The sequence below is a fragment of the Bufo gargarizans genome, chromosome 8, assembly GCF_014858855.1.
Source record: "Bufo gargarizans isolate SCDJY-AF-19 chromosome 8, ASM1485885v1, whole genome shotgun sequence".
Lineage (NCBI taxonomy): Eukaryota > Metazoa > Chordata > Amphibia > Anura > Bufonidae > Bufo > Bufo gargarizans.
This window is the reverse complement of record NC_058087.1, coordinates 19,890,837-19,914,574: the sequence shown is the minus strand read 5'-3', so window position 1 is coordinate 19,914,574 and position 23,738 is coordinate 19,890,837. Positions and strand designations below refer to the sequence as shown.

General features: G+C 46.1%; 1 protein-coding gene across 1 annotated transcript in view; it reads right to left on the bottom strand.

The window, feature by feature from the left end:
- Window positions 1-23,738, bottom strand: part of LY75 (lymphocyte antigen 75) — a 79,495-nt gene that overhangs the window by 8,781 nt on the left and 46,976 nt on the right. Inside the window, exons 20-30 of the mRNA XM_044302581.1 lie at window positions 23,590-23,663; window positions 22,614-22,756; window positions 21,534-21,639; window positions 19,359-19,519; window positions 19,138-19,267; window positions 18,088-18,314; window positions 17,831-17,993; window positions 16,051-16,200; window positions 14,738-14,860; window positions 7,952-8,146; window positions 7,159-7,382 (exon numbers count right to left, since the gene is read on the bottom strand). Coding sequence (XP_044158516.1) covers window positions 7,159-7,382; window positions 7,952-8,146; window positions 14,738-14,860; window positions 16,051-16,200; window positions 17,831-17,993; window positions 18,088-18,314; window positions 19,138-19,267; window positions 19,359-19,519; window positions 21,534-21,639; window positions 22,614-22,756; window positions 23,590-23,663 — 1,696 coding nt within the window. The remainder of the gene's footprint in view (window positions 1-7,158; window positions 7,383-7,951; window positions 8,147-14,737; window positions 14,861-16,050; window positions 16,201-17,830; window positions 17,994-18,087; window positions 18,315-19,137; window positions 19,268-19,358; window positions 19,520-21,533; window positions 21,640-22,613; window positions 22,757-23,589; window positions 23,664-23,738) is intronic.

Here is a 23,738-nt window from a genome sequence, read left to right as displayed (position 1 = left end):
AAGTGGATTGAAAAATTATGGGAGCACCAGGGGCAGGTCCTTTCACTTCGGTGCACTGTTCCTTCCCTCTGCTCACTAGGTCCCTCATATCCCTTGGTGACTGACAGGGCCAGGCATCTGAGAACTACTAGCAGAGGGAAGGAACAACGGTAGACAGAGGAAAGGATCCACCCTTGGTGCTCCGAACAACTAACTTGCATACAGTGTCTGTTTAAACTACCTTTTTTGCTACTTGAAGCAGGGGTTTACTATAAAGAAAAAGTCTCTTCTAGCACTACCCAAGCCTATGCTTAGTTTAAAAGGGTTGCCCCATCTCAACAATTACAGTATTTTGGTAGGATATGCTATAAATGTCAGATAGAAGCAGCTCCCATGGGGGAGGACCTGTGTCTATCCCCAGAATAGGGTCCCTGAAGCAGAAGAGCTCACTCGGCTGTTCCCAGAAGTCCCGTAGCAGTGAATGGGAAGCAAGCTGTGGAAGTGTGGCCACCTCTCAGTTTGCCACTAAAGGCTTTTTGGAAATAAGCCAGTGCTCCCCTATTTTCGGCACTCTCATAGCGGCAAAAACAGGGTGGCCTGAGCATGCACGGCTGCTCTCCATTCACTTCACACTTCAGGGCGGGGGTTCGACAGGAGCAGGTCCCAGAGGTGAGACCAGCACCTATCTGACATTTATGGCATGGCGAATCAGTGGTTAGCCTGAGTTGGTGTGCGGTTCTTCTGGGTAATCCAGTTTCCTCCCACACTCCAAAGATATATAAAAGATAAATTAGCTTCATATTAAACAGACCCTAAAGAGTGTTGGGAATGAGCGCCTATTTGGCAGCCACCGACTCCCCAGGGTAACTCGATAGCTACGCAAAGCTCCCAGTGCTTCGAGTCCCCCATGTAAAAAAAGCGCATCACAAATGTATGTTATAATTGTTGAGATGGAACAACCCCTTTAATAAGCAAACAAGGTGTAAAATAAACAAATACATATGAAAATCAAAATAAATAAAAGAAACAATGCTTACAGATCTCCCCCCCACTGCAGCTGTTCCCATGCTTACCGGGTTCCTGCTAGTCTCCACTTCCTTGTCCAAACTCAACAAAAACAAGATTTTTGTGAACTCTCCTGTAAAATCTCTCGCTTAGTTCATTGGGGAACACATGACCATGGGTATAGCTGCTGCTGCCACTAGGAAGCGATACTAGGCAGAAAAGTGTTATGCTCTCTCCAGGCTGGAGGGGGTATAGTCGGCAGAGGAGGAGCTGTGTCCGCCAATGAACTAAGCAAGAAAGAGATTTTACAGGTGAGTTCACAAAAATCTTGTTTTCTTGCTCGTATCATTGGGGGACACAGGACTGTGGGACATTCCAAAGCAGTCCACGGGGCGGGAAGAGCACACCCCTATGGAAACTGCTTCGCGGAAGCTCAAGGCACCGCTGCCTGCAAGACCTTGACCCTCCGCTGATGCAAAAGTATGCACCTGGTAAAACTTGGTAAACGTGTGCAAGGATGACCACGTCGACGCCTTGCACAGCTGTGAAACAGAAGCTTGGTGGAAGAGAGTCCAAGACGCGCCCACCACCCTGGTCAAGTGGGCAATGATACAGTGATCCGTGCCTTGCCACGGGAGCGGTATGCCTCGGCAATTGCCAAACAGATCCACCTGGCAATAGTCACCTTGGAGGCAGCCAAACCATAGCGTGGAACTTACGGAATAATGAATAGAGAGTCCGTACGGTGGAAAGTTCGGGAGACAAATAAGTAAATCCTGAGAGCTCTAACCCAGTGTTTCCCAACCAGTGTGCCTCCAGCTGTTGCAAAACTACAACTCACAGCATGCCTGGACAGCCTTTGGCTGTGCGGGCATCCCGGGAGTTGTAGTTTTGCAACAGCTGGAGGCACACTGGTTGGGAAACACTGCTCTAACCAAGTCCAGCTGATGGAGAGCCTGCTCCCTAGGATGCGAAGGAGAAGGGCAGAATGACGGAAGAACGATGTCCTCGTTGACATGGAAGGTAGAGACTACCTTCGGCTAAAAAGAAGGTATAGGTCGGAGCACTGTCCTGGTGCAGAGTAAGGAAGGGTTCCTTACAGGAAAGCGCTGCCAACTCAGAAACGTGCCTGATGGAAGTGATAGCCACCAGGAATACAACCTTCCAGGAGAGAATACGGAAGGGAACTGTGTCTAAGGGCTCAAATGGAGCCACTTGGAGTAAACCCAGAACCAGGTTCAAGTCCCAAGAAGGCAAGGGGGGACGATAAGGGGGGACGATAAGGAGGGACGGTGTGGGCCACTCCTTGCAGGAATATCTTAAGAGTCAGAGGACGCTGGAAAAAACAACAAACAAGCGCACCAACACCTGCCCCTTCAAGAAACTTAGGGCAAGGCCCAAATCCAGACCCAATTGCAGAAATGAAAGAATGGAGGGAAGAGAAAAGCATAGCAGGGGGGAGGTTATTCCTGGCTTTAATAATGGTGCAGCCACGCCGTCAAATGTAGCGACTGCTGGTGGAAGACAGAACCTTGAGACAGATCGGGCCTGAGCGGAAGGAGCCACAGTGTCTCCTAGGAGACGAACGATGTCTATGTACCACGCGCGACAAGGCCAATCCAGAGCTATGAGGATCGTTTGGATGCCCCCATCTTGAGTCTGCTTAAGACTCGGGGCAGGAGAGGGAGAGGCGGAAACATGTACACAAGGGAGAACCCATCCCATGGTGCCACCAGCGTGTCTACTGCACATGCCCTGGGATCTCTTGTTAGAGAGAAAAAGGCGGGGAGCTTGTGTTGGAGCCTAGATGCCATTAGGTCCACCAGAGACAGATCGCTTCGAACACCTCCGGGGGCAGAGACCACTCCGCCGGGTCCACCGTCGTCCAGTTCTCCACTCCCGGAATGTAGACTGCCGAAAGAGCTGGCACATGGGTCTCCGCCCACCGCAGGATCTTGGCCGACTCTGCCACCACTGCTTGACTGCGGGTTCCTCCTTGACGATGGATATAAGCCACTGCCATGGCGTTGTCTGACTGTACCCGGATCGGCCAGCCCTTCAGGAGAGATGCCCAATGTAGAAGGGACAGATTAATGGCCCGGAGTTTCAGTATGTTGATGTACAGTTTGGACTCAGACTGAGACCATACACCTTGGACTGTCCGGGGCGGGAAGATTCCGCCCCAACCTTGGAGACTGGCATCGGTGGGGATGACATTCCATGAGATCAGGAGAAAATATTTCCCCGACTTCAAGGTTGGGCTCGAAAGCCACCACCTGAGTGCCAAAACGCACATCTGGGGGTAGGCCGGTGTTCCGGAATTTTCTGCTACCCGGAATTTATTGCTACCCACGTCACTTCCGGTAGTGATGTGGGAGGTGTGTCTCTCACCTCGGCTCCTCATTGGCTCTGCCGGGGGTTTGTCGGCGCAGGCGCGGAGGATTCACCCGTAGCGTGAACGCGTCGAAGGTAGCAGAAAATTCCGGGCCACTGCGCATGCGCGAAGACGACGGCCGAACGTAGCAGAAAATTCCGGCTTTGCGCATGCGCAGTGGGCTGGAATTTTCTGCTACCTTCGGCTCCTACTGCGCCTGCGCCGAGCAGTCTTGTTTAGCGAGCAGAAGACTACTTGGTGCAGGCGCAGTAGACCGGAATCTTCAGCTACCTTTTGCTCGCAAAACAAGACGGCTCGGCGCAGGCGGAGCCGAAGGTAGCAAAAAATTCCGGCCCACTGCACATGCACGAAGCCGGAATTTTCTGCTACGTTCGGCCGTCTTCTTCGCGCATGCGCAGTGGCCCGGAATTTTCTGCTACCTTCGGCGCGTTCACGCTACGGGTGAATCCTCCGCGCCTGCGCCGACAAAGCCAATGAGGAGCCGAGGTGAGACACACACCTCCCACGTCACTACCGGAAGTGACGTGGGTAGCAAAAAATTCCGGGTAGCAGAAAATTCCAGAACACCGGTCCAGGGAATCCGGTGACTTGTCCCACAACGACAAGATTGTCCGCTTAAGTGAACATGTGTTAAATTGTGCAGACAGAACCGCCTCGAAAGAGGCGACCATTGCACCCAATACCTTCATGCAAAACCAAATTGAAGGGTACCGGCGCCGGAGGAGAAGGCCGATTGACCGACGAAGGGCCAGCAGCTTGTCCAGACGGAGGCGCACCAACTCTGCAGCCGTATCGAGGATCATGCCTAGAAAAGTGTTCCGTCTGGTAGGACGCAGGTAAGACTTCTGGAAGTTCACCAACCACTCGAACCATGCCAGGGTATCCAGAGTGATACGCAGGCAGTCCTCGTTCTGACCGAAGGTCGCTGCTTTGACCAGAATGTTGTCCAGATAGGGAATCAGGGAGATGCCTCTGGTACGAATAAGTGCCAGGAGAGGAGCGAGTACTTTTGTAAAAACTCATGGTGCCATCGCCAGGCCAAAGGGAAGGGCAACAAACTGATAGTGGTGGAGCCCCACTGAAAAGTGGAGGAAACGCTGATGTGCCTGGGCAATGTAAGTACACGTCCCGAATGTCTATAGAAAGGAGAAATTTGCCTCGGTCCAGTGAAGCAATCACAGAGCGAAGGGATTCCATTCTGAAGTGTTGAACCCGGAGGAACCGGTTCAGCAACTTGAGGTCCAGAACCGGGCAAACTGACCCCTCTTTCTAGGGGACGACAAACAGGATTGAATAAAACCCAGAGAATTGTTCCGTCCGAGGGACCGGGGAGATCCCAACCCCCCCGTGCAAGGAGGGATTGAATTGCCTGGAAAAAGGAGACAGCCCAACCTGGATTCCTGGGTGGTTGGGAGAGAAACGTTGTGGAGGAGGGGACGCAAACTCGATCTTGTAACCCGAGGTTACGATTTCGAGCACCCACACACCTGAGATGTGGGCCCGACACACTTCCTGAAAAAGGAGTAGACGACCCCTCTACCCGAGAGGGTGGGGACGCGTCATAGTGCGGAGTACTGCTTGCCGGTTGAGGGACGGGCAGGCTGTGCCCACGGGAGCCAGGCTGGTTGAGGCCTGAAGAATGGCTTCTTCCGCTGGTCCTGCGTGGAGGATCTGGGAGGGGCTCCTGCTGCCAAACGCGGGCCAGAGAAGCGGCAAAAGGACTGGTCTGGGGCCCTTGTCTGCTTAGCGTGAAACGTGCGCCTGGATTTGCCCTGTGGGAGGTGGGTGCTTTTACCGCCCGTAGCCTCGGAGATAATTTCATCTAGCCGGGCCCCGAATAATCGGGAGCCGGCAAAAGAAAGGCTGGTAAGGGAACACTTTGACGAAGAGTACGCTGCCCAAACCTTAAGCCAGAGTTCGCGCCTCAAGGTTACTGTGAGCCGATGAGCGGGCAACAAGTGCACCCGCGTCCAAGGAAGCCTCAGAGGTATACCCCCGCCTACGAGATCTGCAGAGCCAAGGACTAGATCTTAGTTAGCAGGAGGTCCGCTGCCAAGTCTTGTTTAACCGGAGTGCCCACTCAGAGACCGCCTTAGCCACCCAAGTGGAGGCGAAAATGGGCCGAAGCGCTGAGCCACTTACCGCGAAAATGGACTTCGCCCAAGACTGCATACAGCGATCCATGGGATCCTAAAGGGCTGAGCCATCGGCCACTGGAATGGCGGTGTGTTTGGCGAGAAGCACTACCGGAGGGTCCACCTTGGGAGGAAAGGACCATTTAGCAACCCAATCCTCCAGAAAGGGATAAAGCAGATCAAGCCGCTTGGACGTGGTAAAGAGACGATCTGGACGGTCCCACGCTTGGCAATGACAACCGAAAAGTAGTCATGCAAGGGGAAGGCTTTAGGAGTTTGCCTGGAATGGAGAAAAGACATTCCCTGGTGACTGATGGAGGGGGACTCATCCTGGTCGTGTGTCCCCAATGATATGAGCAGAAACTAAGCTGTCCACCATGGAAGCAACCTTGGAAGATTGTTCCGGATCCATATCCAAATCTGAGTCCCCAATCTCCTCATCGGATAGAACTTCCCGTGGGAGGGAGGATGCGTCCGAGCATGACCCATCGGGGAAGGAGATGACCCATCGGGGAAGGACGTCCTGCTCTGGGCAGTTTGTGTGAAGGTCTGCCCCTAAGGCGCTCTCCAGGAGGACGCGGACTGCACAGGTGGAGATTTATCAACCAATCAACCCATGAGAGTGAGAGTGGATTGAGATATCTTAGAGAGGTCCTCCACTGCCTGAGATAAGGCATGGGTCCAGTCCAGTTCCACTGGGTAAGGGCGGTCATGCGGCTGTGTGGGCAGAACCTGCATGGGCACACAGCATGCGGAACAGACAGTCCGGCTGGCCGCAAGGGAACTTAATTTAGCATTTCACACATGCATAATAAGTGGCGGCTGTTGGAATGCGGGGGTCACCAGTGGGTTCGGACATGGCTGCCCAATACAGTTCAAGGCTGGAGAGGGAAGGAACCGACCTACCAGCATGCAGGGGACCCCAGGTCCTGTGGTCCCTGAAGAATCGTGCTGCCGGCTGAAGCAGAGTCCACGTGGATAGCTGCGGTCCTGCTGGGTCCTCTGAGCAACGACGGGAAGCTTAGCCCCGTCCCCTCGCATCACTGTGGGAGGCGCCGATCGCGGCCTACACTTCCCAGAAGCCGGGGACGAAATTTGTGCCTCCTGGTCGGCCTTAGAACAGAGCGACCTGAAGCTGTGCGGTGGAGGCGCCCGCTTGCGTATACCAGTCGCGGGAGCCAACCCCGCGGGCCGGGAATATACCAGCGCGGGCCGGAGCCCGAAATCCAGGTAGGCCCGAAATTAAGCAGGGGCCTAAAGTGAAAACTGACCGGCCGGAAGGCAACAGGGGAAACAAACAAAAAGAAGCTGGGGAGGTCTGCCTCCTACGACACTAAGCTAAAAACTGATATGCCCTCTCCAGGCTGGAGGGGGTATAGCCAGCAGAGGAGGAGCTAGCACTTTTCAGCCTAGTGTCGCCTCCTAGTGGCAGCAGCTGCTATACCCACGGTCCTGTGTCCCCCAATGATATGAGTGAAAAAAAAGGAAATTTCCTGTGTATCGAACCAGGACAAGGAGACCCGTGGGAACCAAAGAAATGGCAGCAGTGGGTGATTGGTGAAGGCAAGTATCTATTCTTTTGCATGCATCTTTTCACACCCATCCTGATCACTCTACTAAAAAATAATTCCTTTACGTACTTACATCATTATTCCATAATCCAAACCACAGCGCAAACCCATCATGCCTGACGATATACTCCAGAAACAACTGCTGGTGCACATTGTGTACACTGGCCAGGTGACCGTCATTTTTCTTGCATTCCTTCACTGCTTCAAACCACGTAAGCTTCTTTTTTAGAACAAAATATGAGACATCATAATAGGGGATGGATGTTGGCATTGGTGAAATGTAATCTTGATTAGATCCTTAAGGGGCAAAAAAAAAAACAAAAAAAAACGTTAGAGATTACCTTGAGTTCATTGCAGGTCACAATACACAAACCTATAGTACCTCATATATACCTCAACTGGTTCTATACAAAACAGCAAAATAAAAAACACTAAACCCAGTGGCTTGGATGGCCATTACTTTTTAATCCACTTTTAGACCGTCATTTTTATAAGATCTTAGTCGCCACTCTACTTTTAGAGATGAAGTAACCCTCCTCATCAAACCTTTCCCATCTGACCCCATCTATCCCCCAACCTGTAATTGTGGCTTCATTAAAACCTGCATTGGGCGCTTGCTCAGACCATGGACTCAGGGATGCACCACCAATGAGGCTAGGTGAGGCGATCGCCGTAGGCAGCACCAGGTAGGGGCAAGACGGGGGCAGCAGAAGAGCCATAGGCAATGAGCGCTTTCATTGTGGCAAAGTTAGGTTAAGAAATTGGCATTGGGGAAGGGGGGGAGGTGCAGTTTCAGTTTTCGCCTCAGGCAGCAGAAAAGCTAGGAACACCCCTGCATGTATGGTCTCTGAAGTGCAAAAAGTTACCTTTTTCAATTTTGCAGGCAACAATAGAGTATTGTTGAAGGTACAACAGCTCAAAATCCTTTGGGTTTGAATAAATATCCCAAAAGCCGTCAATTCTCATGGCTGCAAAAAAGCTGTCATTTGTCACATTCGGGCGCCCCTCTCTCCAGTTGGAGTATTGTACAAAGGTCTGGTCATGCCAGCGAAATCCATTGGCTGGAAAAAGGAACAACATCTTGGGTTAAGAGTTGATTTAACATAAAAGTGTAAATGAAAGCACAATTTTGTTTTGGGTTCACATTATCTGCCAATTCAGGTTATAATATTCTGCCTGTATAGCCAGTGAGATGACATTCTGTCTGCCTGCAGCCACCACTAGAGGGAGCACATCAGCTTACAGCATGTACCAGTATAATATTGAGCCTAATAGGAAATATATGCAGCAAGCTCCACTAGGGTTGTTCCGTTAACAAAGTATTGCGATACTCGATACCAGGCGAAAAAAAAAAAAAAGGCAAAAAAAGCCACGTGCATTCCGCATTTTATGGAACATCCGGCCCATAATAGAACTGTCTGATCCTATTTTTGGCAGGACAAGGTGACAAACAAAAAAAAAAAAATGCGCAACTCCCCATTTTTTTTTTTTTTTCCTGTTACCGCCTAGGACATTTTTTTAAAATATTTTAATAGTTTGGACATGGCGATATGTAATATGTTTATTTATTGTTTACGTACAATTGGGAAAGGGGGTGATTTATACTGAATATTTTGGTGTTTTTTTTTTACTTTTCCCCCCCTTTTTATTTAATAACTATTTACCCCCTTAGGGGCTAGAACCTGGGATCTTCTAATCCCTTGTCCTATTCACCCTAATAGAGCTCTATTAAGGTGAATAGGATCTCACACTCTCCCAGCTGCCCTGTGCATAGTACACACCGCAGCAGGGAGCTCACCATGGCAGCCAGGGCTTCAGTAGCAATTACACAGCTGGGACTCCAATCAGAAGCTGCCACTGCACCACCAATGTGGAGGCGGGAAGGAGACCATGTGGCCACTGCCACCAATGACTAATACTGGGGGAGGTTGAGGGGAGGGGGCGCACTGCGCCACCAATGATTTCAATACTGGGGAAGGGGGGGGGGGCCCCCAACTTCACCACCAACGATAACTAACATTTAAAACAGGAGGCGGGTGCGATACCTGAGGGGTTAACTGCTGCTGATCACAGCTCCCTGCCAGCACCGCCTCCTGGATTTGTATTAAACATTTACTTTCATTGGTGGCACAGTGCGCCCGCCCCTCTCTCCTCATTGGTGGCAGCGGTACAGGGGGAGGGAGAGACTGCACCCTTCTCCCCTGTTCTGCTGAGAAGAACACGGGGCGCGCTGAGAGCAGCACACTTCATGTTCTCTGATACTAGACTGCGCAATAGCGAAGCCTAGTATCGAAAAAAAGGCAAATCCCGGTATCGAGGTAGATACCAGACAAAAGTATCGATTGGTTATCGAAAAATCGATACCCGACAACCCTAAGCTCCACCAAGTGGTGGCTGCCAGCAGCCAGAAATTTATGATTTATATCTTTTTATACAGTTTAGCAGCTTCTTCTTAGGTTACTTTCACACTCGCGTTTGGTGCGGATCCGTCACGCATCTGCACAGACTGATCCGTTCACATAATAAACGTCTGCATCTGTATCTTTAACATAGCCAAGACGGATCAGTCTTGAACACCATTGAAAGTCAATGGAGGACGGATCTGTTTTCTATTGTGCCAGATTGTGTCATAGAAAACGGATCCGTCTCCACTGACTTACATTGCGTGTCAGAACGGATCCGTCCCTATTGACTTACATTGTGTGTCAGAACGGATCCGTTTGGCTCAGTTTCGTCAAGCGGACAGCAGAACGCTGCAAGCAATGTTTTGGTGTCCGCCTCCAAAGCGGAATGGAGACGAAACGGAGGCAAACTGATGCGTTCTGAGCGGATCCTTTTCCATTCAGAATGCATTAGGGCAAAACTGATCCATTTTGGACCACTTGGGGGAGCCATGAATGGATCTCGCAAACAGAAAGTCAAAACGCCAGTGTGAAAGTAGCCTTAATAATAGACATTGCTAATTAATGGTCAATGTAATTGGTGAAAATCATTCTCTGGGAAGGCTTCAAACATCCATCTTTATAAATTTTACCTAAAATGCAAGTATAATATTTTGGGTCCACATTATCTACCAATTTATTCCATATTATACTGTTTGTACAGCCAGTAAAATAATAAAATAGTTTCTGCCTCTAGCCACCACCAGAGGGAGCACATCAGCTTACAGCATATATATTATTGAGCTTAATGGGAAAAACATGCAGCAAGCTCCACCTAGTGGTGGCTGCCGGCAGACAGAAATTTAGAATGTATATATTTATTTATTTTTTTATACACAGTTGAGCAGCTTCTTTTTAGTAATAGTTATTGCTGAGTAATATATAGTCAATGTATCTGGTAAAAAAATTCTCTGGAAAAGCTTCCAAGCTCCTTCATAAATTTGACCTAAAATGTAAGTATAATATTCTGGGTCCACATTATCTACCAATTTATTTCATATTACACTGTTTATACAAACATTAAAGCGAACCTTTCACCTCATTTTCACTTTATAAACTAGCAACAGTACCTTATAGATTATCTTGAGTGCGTTGTTATCCATGTTAGTGCCGCTTTCCTGCGCTGTTTATTCATAAAAATATCGTCTTATAAAGTTCAAATTTCGTGCTCCAACAGTCAAGCAACAAGTTAAGGGGGTAGCCCTTCCCTCTCCTCTGGCCGTACCTCCCCTGCCCTAACGCCGCCTCTATGCGCTGTAATTGACAGCCGGCACAGCGCTTGTGAATCCTGCGCATGCGCCGTCCTCCTCCTCCGCTTGATCCAGTCTTTCTTTCAGACACAAGCGCGATCCTGTAACAGAATCGCGCATGCGCCGTCCGCAATCCCTGCCTGTCTGCGCAGACAGGCAGGGATTGCGGACGGCGCATGCGCGATTCTGTTACAGGATCGCGCTTGTGTCTGAAAGAAAGACTGGATCAAGCGGAGGAGGAGGACGGCGCATGCGCAGGATTCACAAGCGCGGTCCCGGCGACTGTGCCGGCTGTCAATTACAGCGCATAGAGGCGGCGTTAGGGCAGGGGAGGTACGGCCAGAGGAGAGGGAAGGGCTACCCCCTTGACTTGTTGCTTGACTGTTGGAGCACGAAATTTGAACTTTATAAGACGATATTTTTATGAATAAACAGCGCAGGAAAGCGGCACTAACATGGATAACAACGCACTCAAGATAATCTATAAGGTACTGTTGCTAGTTTATAAAGTGAAAATGAGGTGAAAGGTTCGCTTTAACTTAAAAATTGTTTCTGCCAGTAGCCACCACTAGAGGGAGCACATCAGCTTAATGAGCGTAAATGGGAAATACTGAGGAAAGCTCCACCTAGTGGTGGCTGCAGGCAGCCAGAATTTTATCACATACATCTTTTTATACACAATGGCTTCCTCTACATGCTGATAATCATCGCTAAGCAATAGTCAACGTAATTGGTCAAAGCAATCTCTGGAAAAGCTTCTAAGCTCCATCTACATAAATTTGAGGTACATGTTGTTGCAAAGAGACTGATCTCTTCTTTGCCAGGCACCAGAAATAACCTGTAGGCAGCTGGCCTTACTGCTTGCGGCAATTTTTCTATGATTCAACTGAGATTCAGATGCGAAATGATAACTGCTACATTCATTTGCTAATGATCGGGAATTAATGTTTGCTTGGACAGACTTTGTTTGCTTGGGAGACTTTAATTTTCCTGATGTAAACTGGAAAACCAAAATAGCTAGCTCTGCCAGGAGTACAGATATTCTAAATTCCCTACTGGGATTATCTCTACAGCAAGTAGGTGAGGGGCCAACCCGGAAGGAGGCCATTTTAGATTTAGTATTCACAAATGGCAATTTGGTATCTGATATTACTGTAGGGGAAAGCTTGGGATCTAGTGATCACCAGTCAGTTTGGTTTATTATAAGTACCGTGACAGTCACACCACACAAAAACAAAAGTTTTAGATTTTCGAAAAACTAACTTTTCTAAAATTAGATTAGTGGTCTACGAGTCCCTATCAGATTGGAACAGTTTCAATGGAGTCTAGGAGAAATGGGACTACTTAAAAGTGGCACTATTGAAGGCAACAGATAATTGCATTAGGCTTGTCTGTAAAAGCAAAAAAAAAAAAAAAAAAAAAAAAAAAAAAAAAAAAAAAGGGAGACCACTAAAAGGAAGAGACCATTAAAAACAAAAAGATAGCATTTAGTAATTATGTAATTATAAAAAAAAACGAGGATGACAGGCAAATTTATAAGATTAGGCAGAGAGAGGCCAAAGTTATAAGAGCTTCTAAAGCACAGGCAGAAGAGAAATTAGCTCATTCAGTGAAAAGGCAATAAGACATTCTGCAGATACATAAACGAAAAAAGGAAACTAAAAACAAAGAATTACCAATTTAAAAATAAAAAGGAGGAAGGTATATGGAAGATGATAAAGAACTAGCTGACTGCCTCAATGAATACTTCTGTTCAGTTTTTACAAAGGAAAATTAAGGAAAAGGACCTTAGTTAGGAAGGAAGACTAATGCGTCTTTTGATGCATGTGTCTTTAGAGAGGAAGAGGTTCTAAGTCAACTGTCTAAAATTAATACAAATAAGTCACAGGGCCCTGATGGGATACACCCAAAGCTATTAAAAGAGCTCAGTGGTGAACTAGCAAAACCATTAACAGATTTATTTAACCAATCACTGGTAACAGAAGTCGTCCCAAAAGACTGGAAATTAGCCAATGTTGTGCCCATTCACAAGAAAGGTAGTAGGGAGGAATCGGGCAACTATAGGCGGGTAAGCCTGACATCAATAGTGGGGGAATTAATGGAAACCATACTTAAGGAGAGGATTGTGGAACATCTAAAATCCCATGGATTGAAAGATGAAAAACAGCATGGGTTTACTTCAGGGAGATCATGTCAAACTAATCTTATAGATTTTTTTGATTGGGTGACTGGGAAAATAATAGATGGCGGAGGTGCAGTAGACATCGCTTATCTAGACTTTAGTAAGGCTTTTGATACTGTCCCACATAGAAGGCTTATCAATAAATTGCAGTCTTTGGGCTTGAACTCCCATATTGTTGAATGGATTAGGCAGTGGCTGAGGGACAGACAGAGGGTTGTAGTCAGTGGAGTATATTCAGTCCATGGTCTTGTTACCAGTGGGGTACCTCAGGGATCTGTTCTGGGACCCATATTGTTTAATATCTTTATGAGCAAAATTGCAGAAGGCCTCGATGGTAAGGTGTGTCTTTTTGCTGATAACACAGATTTGTAACAGGGTTGATGTTCCTGGAGGCATACACCAAATGGAAAAGGACTTAGAAAAACTAGAGGAATGGTCAATAATCTGGCAACTAAAATTTAATGTTGATAAGTGCAAGATAATGCACCTGGGGCGTAAAAACCCAAGAGCAGAATATAAAATCAGTGATACAGTCCTAACCTCAGTATCTGAGGAAAGGGATTTAGTGGTCATTATTTCAGAAGACTTAAAAGGTAGGCAGAGAATGTCATAGAGCAGCAGGAAATGCTAGCAGAATGCTTGGGTGTATAGGGAGAGGCATTACCAGTAGACAGAGGGAGGCGCTCATGCCGCTCTACAGAGCACTAGTGAGACCTCATTTGGAGTATTGTGCTCAGTACTGGAGACCATATCTGCAGAAGGATATTGATACTTTGGAGAGAGTTCAGAGAAGAGCTACTAAACTAGTACATGGATTGCAGGATAAAACTTACCAGGAAAGATTAAAAGGACCTTAACATGTATAGCTTGGAAGAAAGACGAGACAGAGGGGATATGATAGAAACTGCTAAATACATAAAGGGAATCAACAAGGTAAAAGAGGAGAGAATATTTAAAAGAAAAACTGCTACAAGAGGACATAGTTTTAAATTAGAGGGACAAAGCTTTAAAAGTAATATCAGGAAGTATTACTTTACTGAGAGAGTAGTGGATGCATGGAATAGCCTTCCTGCAGAAGTGGTAGCTGCAAATACAGTGAAGGAGTTTAAGCATGCATGGAATAGGCATAAGGCCATCCTTCATATAAGATAGGGCCAGGGGCTATTCATAGTATTCAGTATATTGGGCAGACTAGATGGGCCAAATGGTTCTCATCTGCCGACACATTCTATGTTCCTAGGTTTCAATTCAATTACCAGTCCCTCTAAACATCCCACAAAGCGTCGCTTGTAGACTGATTATATTTAAAAAAAAAAAAAAAAAAAAAAAAAAAAAAAATACTAAAGCATTTATTGGGTTTCATACAAATTTTCAAAAATACAAATGGTAAAAGAATAAAGCAACGCAAAAATTGCACAAGCATCCAGATTTGCAATACTAAGCAATAGTTAAACAAGGCTGAAGTCGAAAAAAAACACATCACAAATCGGTTCTATAACTTGTGCACATCGAGCCCGATTGGATCTTTTAAGCAAAATACACATTTGTCAGATGCTCATTTCCCCGTATACATGGGGTGTGCCATCACCAATATGCCAACTCTATGCAGGGGGGAATGATCGTACTGAAGATCGTTCATCCCCCATGCAGTTTTCCTCGGCCCATGTACAAGCCCTTTAAATGAGTGCCATTTGACTTGTTATATGCTCGTTATGTGTTCCATGCAGAAGGACCCAAAAAAATAAAAAAATAAAAAAAGGTTATATGATCAAGACTTACTGCTGCTGTCATAAAGGAGGCCCAACCAAACCCACTTGGCCAGGTCAGCGTACGGCTGGATATGATTGAAGACAAACATATTTTCATCCTCATCTCTGATGCTCAGGACGAAGGCATCCGGGTCTGCAAGACAGTGCACTCTGTGAGCAAACAAAACAGTGGCTCTACAGGGATAAAGCCCATCTGTCAGCAGGTTTGTACCTTCGACACCTGCTGACCTGTTACATGTGCAGTTGGCAGCTGAAGGCATCTGTGTTGGTCCCATGTTCACATGTGCCCGCATTGCTGAGAAGTATGAGGTTTTAAAAAGGGACACTGACAGGTCCAATAACCATAATTAGCTGTATATATCCATGCACAGATCTTCTAATGTACATTAAAAACATATAAGTATCCCCCCTGTCCACCTTATGAATACAGTAAACTCACATTTTATAACCTGAAGTAATCGCTTTTCTTTCTGCCCAAGGGGCGGGGTTTCAGCTCCACTTGCGCCCGGCCAGCCACCCCCCAAACGCCGTTTTGAAGCGCCGCCCAGCTCATCAATATGTCCCCGACCTTCCGAGATCCGGCGCATGCCCAGTAGAAAGCTATGGGTGCCGGGCGCATGCGCAGAAGCTGAAAGTGAGTCCGATGCCCATAGCTTTCTATTGGGTATGCGCCGGATCTCGGAAGGTCGGGGACAGCAGAAGCAGCCCAGCGAAGTGAATATTGATGAGCTGGGCGGCACTTCAAAACAGCGGTTGGGGGGCTGCTGGCTGGGCGCAAGTGGAGCTGAAACGCCGCCCCTTGGGCAGAAAGAAAAGCGATTACTTCAGGTTATAAAACATGAGTTTACTGTATTTATAAGGTGGACAGGGGGGATACATATATGTTTTTAATGCACATTAGAAGACCTGTGCATGGATATGTACAGCCAATTATGCTTATTGGGCCTGTCAGTGTCCCTTTAATATATGCAAATGAGCCTCTAGGAGCAACGGGGGCGTTATCCTTACACCTAGAAGCTCTGCTCTCTCTGCAATTGCCATGCCCTCTGGACTTTGATTAACATGGTCAGGTGTGATCACGTTTTCACTGCCTGTCAAAGTGCAGAAGGCGTGGCAGAGAGCAGAGCCTCTAGGTGTAATAGTAACGCCCCTGTTGCTCCTAGAGGCTCATTTGCATATATTAAAACATCATTTTTCTCAGCAATGTGGGCACATATGAACATGGGACCAACACAGAGGCCTTCAGCTGCCAAGCGCACATGTAATGGGTCAGCCACTGTCATAGGGACAAATCTGCTGTCAAAAAAAATTCCAGATACATACGGAGAACATGGCAGACGTATTGCGAGCTAACTGGCAGCCATCTTTTATGCGTTAAAAGAAACGCGTAACAGCCATTTCTGTATGGAATCCATATGGTGTCCTGAACCCTATGAGGACAGTCTGTGTCCGGCGTCTTATTTGCAGGCGTCTCTGTAAAACATAAGAGGAATTAGCATTGGGGGCACAATATCAAACTAGGATGCCGTATATAACTATGTCCTAGTCCCGTTATGCAATTTTCCAAGAGACATTTCAGTTCTTCGTTTTCAAAATCTCTGCTTGCTTTAATGGAATACAAATGGATAGATCCTGAGGCTGAAAACCCGATTGCATTCAGCCGACACAGGAGAGAGTTTATGAGCCCTGGGCACCTATCAGCAGGACTGCTTTTTCACCCACTGCATGTAAAGGTTCGGGTTTCGAGTTACTGACAGAAACCGAGGTTTAGAAAATGGTCACAAAATGGTCCTGCTCCCCCCCCCCCCCAATCTCAGGTTAGGATATTCCATTACTTTATAAATCAATGGGAGTCTGACCTGTGGGGTCCTGACAATGAAGGGGCTGCGGCACCGATCCAGCACTGTGGCCCCTTTGCATTTTTTTTTTCCCCCATGCACAGTGGTATTCCCATTGAAAGGTGCTAGCTGCTGCCGTGAACAGAAGGACTGGGAGGGTGCTCTATTGCCAATTCAGTATTGGTTCTCCCACAGATCATAAAGTTATGGCTGAGATATCAGCAACATCACAAGGAGAATACCTAAAGGGTTGTGCAGGCAATATATATTGATGACCTGTCCTGAGCTCATGGAAACGCAACGTCATCTCACAAGTCTTAGGCTGGGTTCAGACCTGAGCGTTTTACAGCGCGTTCCTACGCGCTGTAAAAAACACTCAACAGGCAAGAACCAATGATTCCCTATGGGAATGGTTCTCACCTGAGCGTTTTACAGCACGTACGATCATGCTGTAAAACGCCCGACACCCCAAGAAGTACAGGAGCTTCTTTGGGGCGTCTTGTCGCGCGTTCCCGTACATAGACTTCCGGGAACGCGCGACAATGGGCGTTCGCTTGTCTCTGTATGCGCGATTGCAAACGCCCGTACAATCGCGCATACAGAGCGCTCCATCGCGAACGCTCAGGTGTGAACCCAGCGTTAGGGGTTCCACATAATGTATGCACTCTAAAAGGGCGTGTTCCCATTTCAGACACTGATGGCAAATCGCTAAGATATTGCATCAATTTCAAATAAGTGCGGGTCCTACCTCTGGGACCCACTCCAATCTCCAGAACGGGCCCCCCAAAGTGAATGAGAGTACACCACACAAGCGCAGCCACCCTCCGTTCACCAGAGAGTTTAGAAAATAGCCGACTGCTGGCTTGGCCATTTCCAACAGTCCCATAGAGGTGAATGGAGAGATGGCCATTCATGCTTAGTGTGGTCTCCATGGATTGCCATAGGACTTCTTAAAATAGCCAAGAACGCTCGCCTGGCAATTTTCGGAACTCCCATAGCAGTGAATGGGGAGCTCACGCACTGTGCTTTCCTTTGGAGGCCCCATTCTGGAAAAAGGAGTGGGTCCCAGGCGAATGATCTACACCTATCTGACATTGATGGCGTATCCCAGCCCTATGCCATCAATGTCCGAGATGGGCCAACCCCTTCAATGTTGAGCCGATGACAAATCAATGCATGCCACCCTACCAGATACAGGTTCAGTCTCTTACTGTAACGCAACCAGGTGGACACCACACACTAGATGAAACAAGACAAAGACTTACCTGGCGGAACATGACAAATCGCCCCAGGCAACTTGATGTCACAGCTCTCCGTTTTCCATGTCCCATCCAAAGCAATGAAAGTGCAATCCTCCTCTAGACTTTCTTCTGACCAACGGTTCAGAGTGACCGGGCTCCCGTCCTGCCATCTGTAGTGGATTCCGTCCTGGTATATTGTAATACATTAGCCACTTGCATTAGTTACAGAAAATAAACATGACATGTAAAATAATAAGGAGAAAAAAAAAAAAAAAACTTACGTCGTGGCTAGAGAGTCCTATCCACATGGGCTGACCCACTCGACTAACAGTGCTTGTGATAAAGGACAGCTGGTACTGGTCTGTAATACTGACCAGCTCCATATTTCTGCTCTTACATTCAGACAAAGCCTCGTACCAGGTGATGTTTTTTTGAATGAATCTATACTTTCGTTCTTTGTAGGACACCTCTTCTGGGACCCCGGTCTCCCCAGTTTTGCCGCTGTTATCTGGAAAAAAGATTTAACAGAAAAATAATAATAGTTCCTATACTTTTATTTATAGGGGTTGTCAGACCAGTAATTTTTATTTTTAAAAACAAGGTCAGACTGGCATAAAAAGAAGTGAGTTTTCGCCATGCTGCTCCCGCTCTGGCACTTCCCAGGTCCCCAGCTGGTCTCTAGTTCCTGGAGCCTCTTGAGACACTGGAAACGACCACTCGCTGCAATAAATAATAGAATGAGCGCTCATTTGCCGTGCGTCAAGAGGGACCAGGAAGCAGAGATCAGCGGGGACGTGGAACCTTTATACTATACCATATGAACTTAAATTAAATTAAAAAAAAAAAAGGTGTAAAGCATGCCCTAAACATAAATTGTAACCTCTATGTATACTAATACACACACCAGGGTGTGGGAACCAACACAGAAACTTTTCCTATAGTTAGGCCCCTTTCACACGAGCGGGATGCGTTCAGTGAAACTCACACCATTTTGCAAGCAAGTTCAGTCAGTTTTGTCTGCGATTGCGTTCAGTTTTTTCCGCGCGGGTGCTATGTGCTTTTCATGGGCGTGAAGAAAAAAAAAAAAAAAAGGAAGGTTTACAAACATCTCTTAGCAACCATCAGTAAAAAAACGCATTGCATCTGCACCTGCTTGCGGATGCAATGAGTTTTTCACTGAAGCCCCATTCACTTCTATGGGGCTAGGGCTGCATAAAAAAAAAAAAAACAAAAAAAAAAAAACACACAAGTGGAATACAAGTATTTTACTAAAACACGTCAGGTCCTCTTTACAATGCGTTTACATTCACAGATGACGGCTACAATCATACCTGCTTCTTTTTGGCAGATGGACACATACTGCTGATCTGAACAAGCTGTGAAGTCCCATGTGCCCACAAATGATGATTTGGGATCATTCAGGAAAAACACACACTGCTGGTTTTTCTCCATGTTAAAATGCTAAGGAGTAAACAAAAATAAAAAATTAACTTTTAAATTGAGAAAAATAGCCCAATCCGGCAAACATTTAACTAGTTAATCACAGCCTTACATCGTACTGAAACCGCTTATATCTCCCGTGTAATAGTGGATGGAAGTTTGTATAGGTGACATCGGTGCCGTCGGCCCAGCTGTTCTTGGAAGTTTTCAGGGCAAGTCTGAGACCAACCCAGAATTTTTGTTGCAAATCTGAACTCAAGGATGTGATCAAATCTACAAAAACAGGTAACAAATATTAGACACTGGATCTGTCCAAGAGACATAGATTTAAAGATAGGATCCTGACAAGTCACTTAAATGGTTTGTACCAAGATCCAAACGTATGCCTTGGGCCTCATGCACACGGCCGTTGCTTAGCCGTTCCGTGCATTGGGGACCATATTTTGCGGTCCCCAGTGCACGGGCAACATCCGTGCGGATTCAACTTGAATGGGTCCGTGATCCATACGCACCTCCAAAAAAATATAAAAAATGGAACAAGTTCTATTTTTTTTGCGGTGCGGGGGCACTGCAAGTGCTTCTGTGGGGTTCTGTGCCTCCGTTCCACACCGCACCTTCCGGATTGCGGACCCATTCAAGTCAGTAGGTCTGCATCCATGATGCGGTGAGCAAACGGCCGATGCCCGCATATTGCAGGCCCGCTGTTAGAGGGCCGCTATACAGGTCACGGCCAGCAACAGCTGTGTGCATGAGGCCTAATCCACAGGATAAAGGATACGTTTCTGATCGGTTTCTCCTAATTAAATGGAGAGATCAGGCACGCATACTGCGGCTCCATCAATTCTCTATGGAACTGCGCACTAGCACAATACAGCCCTCAGCGATCTACAGCATTTCTGGAGAGAATAAATAGAACCTTCATCTAAGATGCAGAAAGTTTCCTTTAATTGGGTTGTGCTACCATTAACCCTTTAATGATCAGTAAAAAAAAAATATTTTTGTGTTTTCATTTTTTACTCCCAACCTTCACGGAGCTATAACTTTTTTTAGATTTCTGTTCACATAATAGTTTAAGGGCTTGTTTTTTGCAGGACAAGTTGTATTTTCTGTTGTCACCATTTTATATTGCATTTGTTGCAGTGGGAAGGTGGAAATTATTTTTTTTCGAATCAGATGGAACTGGAAGAAAAAAAAAAAAACCAGGCTGTTCCGCCAGTTTTATGGGTTTCACTTTCACAATGTTCACCATCCAGTAAAACGGACCTGCCAGCTTCTTTCTCTGGGTTAGTACGATTACAGCAATACCACATTTAGGGTTTATGCACATTCCCGCGCCGCGTTTTTCCAAACGCAGATTCCGACCGTGTATGTTCCACAATTTGCAGAACGGAACTGGCCGCCCATTATAGAAAGGTCTATTGTCCGCAAAACAGACAAGAATAGGGCATATTCAATCTTTTTTTTTGCAGGGCTACTGAACAAAGCAATGGATGTGGACAGCACACGACGCGCTATTGCGCACGCTGCCCCCCCCCCCCCATTGAAGTAAATGGGTCCCTATCCAAGCCATGGTAGTGTGCATGAGCCCTATAGCTTTTCTGGTTTGTAAAATAATTGTAAAAATTAGTTGTAAAAATTTAAAGTAAAAAAATAAATAAAAATAAATTTGGATTGTCATATTCTGACCCCCCATAACGTTTTAAGATTTAAATCTACAGACATATGTAAGGGCTTATTTTTAGTGAGGTGATCTGAAGTTTATATTACCATTTTGGGGGGTTTATGCCTTTTTGATTACATTTTTGGAGGAATGTGAAGAGATGAAAAAACATGAAGCAAATCGGCCATTTTTTTTCCATTACTGGATAATTACATTTTTATTTTATTAGCATTTTGGGACGAGGCAATGCCTATATCAGGACTTCAGTCAATGACTAGGAGCAGAAAGCAGCTACAAGGATCCCACACATCTGTGCATTCATTTCTCCTGTGGTGGCGCTGCAGGGAAACAACACTCTTGCTGGCAGGTTCCCCTGCAGATTACAGGTGATTACAGGTGGTCCTAGCAGAGGGATGACAATCTGCACTTCAGGGGAACCACCTATCAAATAGGGATAGTCCTAAGGGGACAACCTCATTCATGTCTATTGTATAATTATTTTCTAAATGATTACTTTTGCACTTGGAAAAGCCGCTTTACACCTTGGGCCTTTACGTCTAGAAGTAGTCATCAGGAACAACAGCAATTATTAGTTTGCCGCCCCATAATTTCACAATAGCTTCTCACCTTGCTCGAGTTGGTTTGAAATTGTAGGAAGAAAACCCCCAAATGTTTTGCAGTATGAAGATGCATCAGAGAATGTTACGTTTTTCTCAGGAACCTTCATGAAGCACTAAAAATAAGAAACAAACAATCAGTGGGTGTTAGAGTTGTTAACGAGCGCTGATCAACACAATAAAGCAATCCGATGGCTGCTCGTTTATTTACATGCAGCAATCTTAGTTACTGAAAGCTCTTTCACATACACTTTCATTCCCCCGTTTACAGGGGTCAAAGTGATGCCGGCAAGGAACTATTTTAATGTCCAGTTAAGAGATGCAATCTACACCAAACAAGAATTTGCTCGCTTGTCGGCTGATCAGCAGACTGTTTGTATGGTGCAATAATCAAGAACAAGTGCTTGGCCGATTATACTGTGTAAAAGGGGCTTTTCAGATTGAAAGGGGCATTCTGGTTTTTAAAAATTAATACTAAAAAGAGTTAAAGGCTATGGAGACTTGAGGGAATTTTTTTTATGGTTGAATTTTACTCATTTTAGTCTAAAAATTTTTTTTTTTTTTTCCTAATAACCCTTTATTAAAAATCTTTACATTGCAGTTTTTGTGATACTTGCGGTTAAAAAATAAATAAAAAATCTGTCTACTTGCAGACTATCCCTCCCGAGTTCTATCAGTTGACGGGTTAGGCCACATTCAAATCTCCAGTGAACGTTTCCGGCAGGATGTACCATGTGCCGAATTCAGCAGCTCACCGCCGGATCCCTACTGACTTAGTCCAGCCGACAGCAGGCATTTATACTGGATCATCTCTAACGGAGATGTGAACGCAGCATCAAAGAGGTTGTCCAATACTTAAAAAAAATAATCTCTTGCATGTCCCCAAGTGGCTCAAAACCCAGCAGCGATGAGCTTCTTGTGGACGCCTCATGTTGGGGCTTGGGACCAGAAGCATCACGGAACAGAGCCTCTGTGCTGGATCAGAGCGGCAGGGAACAGGTGACGTTAGGTCTTATTTTATGTAGATCACATTCTGGGGTCAAATGGTGGAAAACCTCTTTAAGGACCCCTCTTCCATTTTCTCATGTACCTTGTTTCCAAACAATGTCATATTTCCCGGGCAGCTCAAAGAAGAGTTGATGACTTCGGTCGTCGCTATTTCCAGAAGAGAAAAGTTTTGACTTTTACATATAAAGGGGAGCTTCTCATTGCAATTTACGGATTTAAATTGGTCTGCGGAATAGAAATATTAAATGCGTCAGACAATAGGCCTAAAATGTAGCAAAAAGAGCAAGTAGCATCATGCAGTGTTGTTGTCCGATTAGAAAACCCATTTTCATACACCCCATTAGAAAATTCTGAATTAATACTGGAGGGTCCTCTGGTCGGGATCCTCATCTTTTGGCCAGAGTGGGCACAAAGAGCATGTCTTCAGGTAGAGAACCCGCCTCTTCCATTGATTTCAATGGACACAGTGTAATGCTCAATGTCCCCTGCGGTGGTGCTGCAGCAAAATGTAACACTTCCTGCCAAGCTTCCCCACAGATTACTGCTGAGCGCTGGAGGTCACAGCTACGGAGCACATTGTGTCCAAGTAAAGGCTGCTCATTTAATACGAGTATCAGGGCAGACTTACGAAGACTGGCATTCTATACACCAGTAAAATTCAGGTGGAATAAGACGCTGCAAATTTATTCAGATGTGCATGTCCCTTTAAGAGGTGCTACTCTATGGGCTAGCATAGAGTTCAGCTATAATTCAAAGTGCTTTTTCTGCCATACATTATAAATGTGTTGGTCTAAGGAACTCCCACTCCTTTCCGCTAAGCCACACCATTTTTTAAAGTACCATGAGCGCAAAATCCCCCAAAAAAGTCCAAATTTTTACAAAAAATGCGCTGGTTCAAAAATCAGACTTTTATAATCCAAAAATGTGTCATACAGCTTTCACTAGAGTTCCCATTTCTTTAGCAGAGAGAAGGTCCTGTGTTCCCCAATACACATACTTAAAAAAAAAATAATTAGAGGCCCAATCTGCGTACAGAAGTATACACGCTCGGAAATTACCTGGAATGTGGATTAAAGCAGTAATACTATTGCATTCGCGGGCACCTGAGCCAAACACTCGATAAAGCACAAACCTAAAATGTACAACAGATAATATGAAGAGGAACAGTAAGAATCTTATTCAAAATAACCACTTGTAATCTATAAAA